At 44.4% G+C, this 11021-nt stretch overlaps 1 protein-coding gene across 1 annotated transcript; it reads left to right on the forward strand.

Moving 5' to 3' along the window:
- Positions 1-3430: 3430 nt before the first annotated feature.
- Positions 3431-10911, forward strand: LOC118735025. Its single transcript, XM_036464619.1, has 2 exons — positions 3431-3764; positions 10007-10911. Exon 2 carries the CDS (start codon positions 10013-10015, stop codon positions 10595-10597), a length of 585 nt encoding a protein of 194 aa, XP_036320512.1. The 5' UTR covers positions 3431-3764; positions 10007-10012; the 3' UTR covers positions 10598-10911.
- Positions 10912-11021: the final 110 nt, after the last annotated feature.

Raw genomic sequence — 11021 nt, forward strand, 5'->3', positions numbered from 1 at the left:
TGAGTTATCTGCTGTTTTGTCAGAGTGCCAGGCCACTTGCTCAACTTGATGAATACCTACATACATATATATAGTAGTTTGGCTCGAACTGCTCGGGGAAACTCCTTTCATGAGAATTTTAAATATTAAAGGTTGTTTGATGCGAGTCCAAAAGTACACATAGTACCGAAGAGAGAGGTTGCCATGTTTAATTTTTAGGTTCATTTGTCTACTTTTAGGTAAAATTTTATTCGGCAAATAAGTACAATTTGAAAATTTAATTCTTGTTCATATTGCGAAAATGTATTTTATGACGTCAGAAAATAGGTGAATGCTGTCAAATCGACGAAGGGTTAGCGCTGCGCTGATGGCGCCAACTATATTTTCTACATCGTGGCTTTGATATAAATACATATATACATACAACAAGCGTTGACAACAATTCAAGATAGAATACTAGCTCCAGGCGAGAGGTAACTATTGTCTACCGTGTACACAGCTTGTAGAGTACGTGATAGATAAAAGTTGAGATTTCTCTATTTTGTCTCTAGCTAGAATGAATATCTCCTAGAGTTGCTCTACCGTGTAAACTTAATTGAGAGAGGAGATTTTTAAGAAGTGCCTCATATTTTTTGACAGTGTAGAACAAGTGTTTAGCCTTCCAAAAATTTCTCACCCAAGTGCGTCACTCCTCCGCAATGCCGTTGATACTAGCTCGGCTATATATGATTCGCTTCATTCGTTGGGCAGCGAAAAAAATATAACAATATTTATTCATTTAGCTATGTCAAAGGTCGGTGGGGCTACACGAGCAAAATTGAATGACCTACTTGATTATTCGAAACTCCCCACTTGGAATGATTGTGCTAAAGTCCTTATAACGCGTTGTCAGTCACTAGAGGTAAATGACCATAAGCAAAACAAGACCTCATACAAAGAAACTAAATCATCAGAAAAGCGTTCTGAAAAGTCATCATTCATGATGAACCAAATAATCGGTGATTTCTCACCAGATAGGTTAAGATCAGTTAGACCCTTTCTTATTTCCGGAGTTCATTTTCGTGCGCCTATATACACCACACACAAAATATGGGGCCGACCGCCTTACAAATCTTACGTTGCCATTTTTATTTGTTTCAATTCAAAGGCTGTACATGTAGAGCCTGTCTATGATTTATCAACTAATGCATTTCTATCTGTTCTCAAAAGGTTCGTCGGATGTCGCGGAGTTCCGCAGAAGTTATACTGCGACAACGCAGCGAACTTCGTGGGCGCCATCGCCATCGCGGACGGAAGCGGCCGTCAAGAGCGCCAAACACCTTCTTATGCACGTCATCGGCAACGCTACCCTAACGTTCGAGGAGTTGGCCAGCATTATGGTAGACGTAGAGGCAATAATGAAGTCCCGCCCAATCGGAGGAGCAACAGACGACCCCAACGACGCCGAGGCAATAACCCCGGCCCACCTCTTAATAGGAGAGTCGCTTATGGCCGTGCCCGAGGCACGGGTCTCAACCGAGAAGTTATGTTGTTTAGATCGCTGGCCGCGGCTCTCGTCCCTGAAGGCTCGGTTTTGGTCCGCCCTCCAGCGGGACCATATCCTCACCCTCCAGGCGAGAACCAAATGGTACAGGTCGCAACGCAACCTAGAAGTTGGCACAATCGTGCTGGTGCACGCCGACAATTCGCCGCCCCAAAAGTGGCTTTTAGGAAGGGTGGTAAGAACCGTCCGTGACTGGCGCAGACGGTAAGGTTCGGGTGGCTGACATCAAAACATAGTCCGGGATCCGTCGCCATGCTATACACAAATTAGCAATGCTTCCAACAAATGTGGATTGAAGATCGCAGGTCCTTCAATGGGCCGGAATGTTGGAGCACGCCATTACCATCTTAACCTTCATTTATTTTCCTTTTTATATATATACATATAGTATGTTCATTTTACATGAAATCCATGCCATTGCGAATCAGGATTTGCATATCGAACTCATATTTGTTTGCACATGAATTGTATTTACCTATGTATGTAATACTTCATATCTTGTATATAAAAATAAGTGCACGTTTTTGGTGTGACCTCATAACTTGAGAACGGCTTCACCGAATTCAGCCAAATTTATGTGGCATATTCGATCTATCATGCAGATGGTTTACGCGAAGTTTGCCAGAATTCGGAAAAGGGGGCGTGGCACCACCCATACTAATAAAATATAAAAATATTTGAACGTTTTTGGTGTGACCATATAACTTGCGAACGGATTCACCGAATTCAATCAAATTTGTGCGGCATATTCGGGCTATCATGCAGATGGTTTGTGTGAAAATTGCTTAAATTCGGAAAAGCGGGCGTGGCGCCTCTATTTTATATATAACAAGTAAGAAAGTCTAAGTTCGGGCGAAGCCGAACATTAAATACCCGGCGCAAGTATTAAATATATGTTTTTTCACCTTTCCGAAACCTTCCGCTAGATGGTAAGCCGGGGTGTATCAATTTTGAGCAAATTAGCGTCCTTCAATTTCGAAATATTGAAGTTTCAAGCATTTCTGAAATTTACCGTTATATGAGAAGCGGCCGTTATTTTAGTCCGATTTCAATAATTTTCAACATTTTGCTTATATGTGGCAAGCACAATAACCACACCGAGTTTGGTACAAATTGGTAGAACGGTTACCGATATACTAATATGAGATCATAAGTGGGCGGTGCCACGCCCATTTTCCAAAGTTTTACCATAATCGTATTTCTTAGTAAAGAATTGTTGCAAGCATCAATTTTGAATAAACTAGCTTCAATATTTACTGATTTATCGAAGATTTTTTATTTCTCTAAATTACCGTTATATGGGATGTGGGCGTGGTTATTGTCCGATTTTAAAAAGTTTCGGCGATTTTTTATGCTGTGCCAAGGCCAACAACTGTGCCAAGTTTGGAAGAAATTGGTGCAGCGGTTACCAAGATATACACATGTAACCATAAGTGGGCGTGGCTACGCCCATTTTCCAAAAATTTATAATATTCTTATTTTTCGTCTAAAAATTATTGTAAATATAAATTTTGAGTGAATAATCTCCAGTAGTTACTGTTCAAGTGAGTGACTAGCGCACGCACCCCGCATTAACCATTCGTATTTATTGAAGTATCTAGACTTGAATTATTTCTATGAAATGTAACTTTTTTGAACTAATAATTAGCTTGCAACGGGAACACCCCTATCAGCCGGGTAGTTGGCAACGCGTGCGCTACTCGCTCACTTGAACGATCACCAGCTGTCAAAGCAACATATGTATACATACACATATATCTTCTCTTGTCGAAAAACCACACGATTTTGAACTGTGGCACTTGTTTTGGTATTGTACTTAAAGTGAAATTTTTGTACCGCGAATTGAATTAAAAGCATATAAACGTGTGCGTTCGTCATTTAAATTGAAAACTGAAGTGTTTTTATTTTAACAATTCTCCCGGTCGCGCGATTTGCAGTGACAGAGTAGCATCATTTTGTTCCAGCAGCCGCCGGGTTTTTGCGCCACCGCCAGCAACTAGCCGACGCCGTTCAACCCCAACGGATAACCTTCAGCGCTGCCCAGCAAAGGCCAACCCATCGCCTCCGGTTGACCACCCCACCTAGCCTCAAATCCTAGAGATCCACCGTTCCGCTGCCCACAACTAACGCAGGCCCCCACGCCCTGCGATTTGGTCCTTCGTCGCCTCCTTTTGACACCAGCCCGCAACAGTCCAGGCGGATCATCATCACCCATATAAGTACCCAAAGCCCAAATAAAGCCGTAAGTAAGAAACGAATTTCTTTTAACCCCACTTACGCCCAAAAAAGAAAAAAAAAAAACATATATATATAAAAGAAGCAATATTTGTGGAGATCTCCTATATAAATATTCATATTTTCCCGCGCAATCAGCAAACGGTGCATATTTCTATATGTATTTTCGAACAAAGTGAAAATAACTGCGAGTATTTACTTGCTCTCTCATTTTTTTCCACACATAAATTTTGATATATGAGCGCGCATACATATATGCACACACATAAACGGTCACTTAAATATTAAATAGTTAAAACTTAATAAACTCCACAAATATCAGCTTATCTCTAACCCCTCATAAAATATTAATATATACTTATATACCTATACATATATACAAATATAACAAAAAGTGCGGTACGGCGATTGAATTTTTTGCTTAAGCGGGTACAGTGGTACGAACACACATTTCGAAGCGACAAATTTTTCTATTACTTCTCGTGTTGCGAACACTATATTGCGGTCATTTTATTTCGCATAACTGATCAACTCACTCCCCTTTTCCCTTGAATTAATAAATGCTTGGTGCCCCTCAAATAGATAAATCAAAAAGCCCAAAGATGAGTGACGATGAAAAAGCCCAAGGTACTTCCACGGAGTCCCAACGCTTAACGCGCACAAGTGGAAAGTCAACCTCGAAGAAATCCAAGCAATCGTTCGCTTCTATCAAATTTATATCAGAAACTGATAATTTCATGGACTACTGTACTCGTTTCAAGTCCACCCCAATCCAAGACAACACCGAGTCAAGTCTGAAAATAAAAGACAATAATTGCGATAACTTTTGGAATCGGGTCCAAATCTCTTACGATACGGTCTTAGAAACTGAAGATCAGGACCTCCCCGATGATTTCAAGTCAGCCGCGTACAATAAATACAGGTCTTGTCTTATAATGTATGAAGACACAAAAGCCCAGATAGGTGACCAACTTCTGTTACTCAAACAAACGAGTGATCCCATTCCCCATGCCGGTACATCACAACCTAAAGATGAAACTGGCTTCGGCTTAAAAGTCCCTCCTTGCGACACTGAGATATTTTACGGGGGTTATGAACAATGGCCGTCCTTCCGTGACATGTTCACCGCGGTCTACATTAACCACCCAAAACTCACAAAAATTCAGAAGTTGTACCACCTCCGGTACAAAACGCAAGGCAAAGCCGGCCAAATAGTCAAACAATTCCCGTTAAGTGATGACAACTTCGAACTGGCATGGGAAGCCCTAAGAGCACGATATGAAAATCGCAGAGTCTTGGTAGATAACCAAATAAAAACCCTAATGAATTTGAAACCAATTCAAGTTGAAAATAGCGAGGATATACAGAGATTACAATCTTCTGTAAATAACTGCCTTCAAATCCTCGCTACCCAGCAAGTTTCGACAGAGAGTTGGGACCCCATCCTCATATATCTGGTCACCTCCAAACTTCCGGAGAACACAGTAACTCTGTGGGAACAATCCCTCATCTCCAGAAAAGACCTCCCCAACTGGTCCCAGATGAACCAGTTTCTGACTACTCGCTATGAGGTGGTAGAAAGAGTTGATCAATGGCGCCTGCCGAAGACGAGACTTCCTGGTAAGCCCAATAGCTCCTCAAAGCCCCCTTTCTCGCATAACAAACCACTTTTTAAACCCCCTCACTCTCAAAGCTTTCAAAACAGAGCAATGTCACAAATACAATCTCACGTGGCAGAGCAGCGAATAATGCACAAATGTTCGATGTGTAAGAACTCCTCTCATTCGCTGTGGAACTGCTTCAAATTCCGAAAGTTGTCAATCCCTGATCGCACGAAGTTCGTAAGAGAAAATAATATGTGCTTCAATTGTCTATCTCAGTCACACTCGTTGAAAGATTGCCCTAGCACCCAAACTTGTAGCCATTGTAATGAACGGCACAACTCAGTGCTCCATGAAGCCACAAACTCCATAACGAAAAGGCAACCCCCAAGAGTGCAAAAAACCAACTCACAAGTGGCAACCACAACCTCCAAAAACTTAAGTGCCCAAACTTCAACTCAAACAGACGCTGACGAACAAGAAGACTCAGGTACGCAGGTGCAAACATTTTACTCAGAGAATGAGAGCAGAATACTCCTCCCTACAGCTATGGTACCAGTATCACACCGAGGAGAAATATTTAAACTCAGAGCTCTCATAGACCAGGGGTCCGAACGAAGCTTTATCTCCACCAAAGCTCAGAATAAGCTAGGGCTGCCCTGCAAATCCTCAAAATTTGAAATCTCGGGCATGGGTGGAAGAGTTGTTCAAACTTCGAACAAATTATGCTCTTTAGTCTTGGTCTCCGCCGATCTCCAAACTCAAATAAATGCTCAAGCTATCGTGTTACCACAGCTGACAAAAATGCTCCCCAAGTTCCCACTTAATCATGACCACAAAGAAAAATGGTCTCATCTGAAACTGGCAGATCCAAACTGCCACTCCCCAGCCCAGATTGACCTCATGTTAGGCAGTGATATCATCCCTCAAATAATCGAGGAGGGCATTGAAAAAATCTCACCAACTCTGCTAGCTCAAAAGACAATATTTGGTTGGATACTTAGTGGTCAGATTTACGAAAACATAGCTTCATACTCTACACAAATAGAGGAAATTTCTAATGAGCACCTCAACTCACAATTGCGTCGGTTTTGAGAACTAGAAGAAGTTCCAAACCTCAAGCATACCACCCCTGAAGACGACTTTTGCGAAGATTTCTATAAATCCACCACTTCTCGCAACTCTGATGGTCGTTATGTGGTCAGGCTTCCGTTCAAGCCAAGTTTCCCCAAAGAAATCTCTTTAGGTTACTCTCGCTCCTCAGCGCTTCAGCAATTTCTCGGAATTGAGAGAAACCTCCTCAAAAAGGGCGATTTAAAGGCCTCATATGATAATGTCCTGGAAGAATATCTCACCCTAAACCAAAAAGGGCGATTTAAAGGCCTCATATGATAATGTCCTGGAAGAATATCTCACCCTAAACCACATGGAAAAAACTATGTCTCAAGAAAAACTCCTCTCAGGCAAGTACATGTCGTTCTACCTCCCTCATCATGCGGTCATAAAGCCCGAAAAACGAACGACAAAAGTACGAGTTGTCTTTAACGCTTCAAAGATTTCGGGGTCCGGTTACTCTCTTAACGATGTATTATATACCGGACCAACTCTCGAGCCTGATTTGATGCTTCTCATCCTCAAGTGGCGAATGTATAAATTTGTATTTAATGGTGATGTCGAAAAGATGTACCGACAAATACTGCTACATCCCGAAGACCAGGACTTTCAAAGAATAATCTTTCGTTCACCCACAACCAGTCCCATTCAAGATTATAAATTAAAAACGGTCACATTCGGTGTAAACTGCCCGCCCTACCTCGCCATTCGCACACTTCACCAAGTAGCACAAGATGAAAAAACCAACTACCCAATGGCAGCCCCCATTCTGAAGAAAGAAACGTATGTGGATGACATACTCTCTGGTAGCCACGATCTGGCAATCGCCACTCAATCTCTCACTCAAGTCATCCAGGCTCTAAACTCAGCAGGCTTGAAAAAAATAACAGCGAACCACCCAGACATTCTCAAAAATATGAGGAAAGAGGACTTGCTCGATACTAATTTTCTCGAGTTCGAAAAAGCAAGTACCACAAAGACTCTAGGGATCCAATGGAATGCGCTCACAGACCCGTTTTGCTATACGATCGACTCCATCCCAGCCTCATCTGCAAGCACTAAACGACAGATTCTCTCCTCTGTCGCGAAACTTTTTGACCCCGCAGGGTGGCTTACGCCGATAATGATCCAGGCAAAGATTCTCTTACAAGAGCTCTGGATCGATGGAACTGACTGGGACAGGGAAGTCAAACCCCTCCGTCTTGTTAAATGGTCTCAGTTCGATCTCTCGAATCTCGATCATTCAAATTCCACGATGGGTAAATTTTATTCCTGACCAGCAGGTTGAACTCCATGGATTCTGTGACGCCTCAGAAAAGGCATATTGTGCCAACGTATATGTTCGAACTACTCATGGTTCCAGTACCTCTTCCCATCTTCTGGTTTCCAAAGGCAAGGTAGCACCCCTTCGGACAACTAGTTTACCCCGGCTCGAGCTCTGCGGTGCTCTTCTCTTAGCCAAACTTTTCGCAGCTGTCCAGTCCCATCTCGACGTCTCTCAAAGAAAACTGGTACTATGGTCGGACTCTGAAATAGTATTGGCATGGCTGGAAAAACCACCCCACTCTTGGAAAACGTTCGTCTCGAATCGAACCGCGGAGATCTTGGAACTCGTTGGAAGCGCCACCTGGCGGCATGTACGCAGCAGCGACAACCCCGCAGATATGGGCACAAGGGGTTGCAAGCCACTAGACCTAGCAGCGTCTTCGTTATGGTGGAACGGTCCTGATTGGCTATCCAAGCCCCCCGAAGAATGGCCAAAACCCCCAGTTCGAAATGTCAACCCGCCGGAAGTGCGAAGAGTGGAGGCACTACTCACCACCGAAGGAGATCCCGACGTTCTGGACAGGTTTTCCTCTTTCTCTCGAGCCTTGAGAGTGATGGCCTACGTCTTCAAGTTCATCAGACGACTAAAGGACAAAGCGCCAGAAGGTCATGACCGCGCATCATCCCCGCTATCACATGTTGATCTCCGCTGCGCGAAAATCCGTCTGATTATAACCACGCAAACCCGTCATTTCTCCCATGAAAGGGCCCGCTTGGAAGACTCCAAACCCATTGAAAAAAAGAGCTCACTATTAGTTCTTAACCCCTTCTTGGATAAAAATGGAGTTCTCCGCGTCAATGGACGCCTTGCTCATGCTACCTTGAGCTATAACGAACGTCACCCCATTATAATTCCGGAAAAGTCCCGATTCGCATTCCTCTATCTAAAGTTTCTCCATGATCTACTCCTCCATGCAGAAGTACGACTTATGCAGCAGATGACCAGGCAAGAATTTTACATTCCCCGGCTCAAGCCCCTCATCAAAAAATGCATTTATCAATGTAAATCCTGCACCATTCACAAACAGCAAATGCGCTCGCAGATTATGACTGCCCTGCCGCCCGAACGATGCACCTTCGCTCCGCCCTTCACCACCACCGGTGTTGATTTTGCTGGGCCTTTTCAAATAAAAGCCTCCATGCTAAGATCCCCCACTTTAGTGAAAGGCTATGTGGCCGTTTTTGTGTGCTTCACAACAAAGGCGGTACACCTCGAGCTGTGCTCAGACCTGACCAAAGAGGCATTTCTCGCCGCCTTTGCTCGTTTTGTTGGTCGGCGTGGTTACCCCGCTAAAATGATGAGCGACAATGGCAAAACTTTTATAGGAGCCAAAAGAGCCACTGAAAAGGAGTTCTCTGTCTTCCTCCAAACGGCATCCCGTGATATTGTCCAAAAATACTCACCCCAGGGTACTAATTGGCAGTTTATACCTCCCAGCGCCCCGCACATGGGTGGCTTATGGGAGTCTGCCGTTAAAAGTTTTAAACTTCACTTTAAAAGAACTGCCGGGCCCCATAAATTTGCGTTTGAGGAGTTTACTACCCTTTTAATAAGAGTAGAAGCTGTATTAAATTCTCGTCCGATATCCCCACTCACCCAAGACCCGACGGACTTTACAGCGCTCTCACCTGGCCACTTTCTCCGGGGTGCTCCCCTCCTATCATTCCCCGAATCTAGTCGCGAAAACCTCTCGCTCATTAATAGATGGGAAAAACTCAAGGTCTTACACCACCAATTCGCACAACGATGGAAGGAAGACTACCTCAAAGACTTACATAAGCGACACAGGTGGAAGAATGCTCAAGTCGAACCCAGAATCGGAGAATGCGTAGTCATTAATGATGACACACTCCCGCCCACGGAATGGCGTCTGGGCCGCATCGATAGGTTGCACCCTGGCAAGGATGGGCATGTTCGTGTTGTCGAGGCACGCACTCAAACCGGCATTCTCACACGGCCGATAGTTAAATTATGTTTTTTGCCACCGGCCGAATTTCAGCTCAGTCCCAGTGCGACCGAGTAACCCTACACCATCATCGTGATTCGTTACCACTTATACCACAAACCGCTTGATCGTAAATTTGTCTCTCCTCCAATCACCATACGCGCCTTTTCTCCAAAATAACAATTATATACTTCTCTGTCTCATGACCCACGATACTCGATATACGTCCCACTAAAATTATATATCTACACAACTACTTACAGGCGTGAATGGATTCAGCACCCACACCAGCACCAAGAACATCACTCCGCTCGCAGGTGTTTGTGGCCGCTAGCGACCGCGGGGGGCGCCCAAACCTTGATTATCAGAAGTGCCGAGTTTGCGCGCGTCACCACGCGCTACGAACATGCCCGCTCTTTAGAAGGATGCAGCCAGCGCAGCGGTACTTGTTGGCGCGGGCCCATAACTACTGCACCAACTGCCTGGCACTGTCGCACGCTACCAGCGAATGCACATCCCAGATCACGTGCAGGATATGTGCACTGCCGCACCACACGATGCTTCATCGGGCCCCGCCGCCACCGCAGCCGCATCGCCGTACCACAGCACCTCCAGCTCAAACACCTCCGACACCTGCATCCCGCTCAAACGCAAAACAAAATCGTCGCAACCCACCTACCCAGGCCGCTACCCATCGCTACAATCCGACTGCAGCCACCATTACACAACCACGCACCGTCAAATGTTCGGCAACAGGGCTCCATACCGCTGCATTCCGAGAAAAGACGGCAAATCGGCTTATGGATGAGGCCATTAGAGCGCTGGAGCAGTTGAAAGTGGCACTAGCCGTCTAGCGCGCCTAGGCGGGGCAGGATGTTCAAGTGAGTGACTAGCGCACGCACCCCGCATTAACCATTCGTATTTATTGAAGTATCTAGACTTGAATTATTTCTATGAAATGTAACTTTTTTGAACTAATAATTAGCTCGCAACGGGAACACCCCTAACAGCCAACCGGGTAGTTGGCAACGCGTGCGCTACTCGCTCACTTGAACGATCACCAGCTGTCAAAGCAACATATGTATACATACATATATATCTTCTCTTGTCGAAAAACCACACGATTTTGAACTGTGGCACTTGTTTTGGTATTGTACTTAAAGTTAAATTTTTGTACCGCGAATTGAAATAAAAGCATATAAACGTGTGCGTTCGTCATTTAAATTGAAAGCTGAAGTGTTTTTATTTTAACAATTCTCCCGGTCGCGCGATTTGCAG

Source organism: Rhagoletis pomonella, unplaced genomic scaffold, assembly GCF_013731165.1.
Source record: "Rhagoletis pomonella isolate Grant_MI unplaced genomic scaffold, Rhpom_1.0 Rhpom_scaffold_00003, whole genome shotgun sequence".
Taxonomy (NCBI): Eukaryota; Metazoa; Arthropoda; class Insecta; order Diptera; family Tephritidae; genus Rhagoletis; species Rhagoletis pomonella.

Coding starts and splice junctions, on each gene's coding strand:
- LOC118735025 (XM_036464619.1), top strand. CDS start 10,013: ATGGATTCAGCACCCACACCAGCACCAAGAACATCACTCCGCTCGCAG.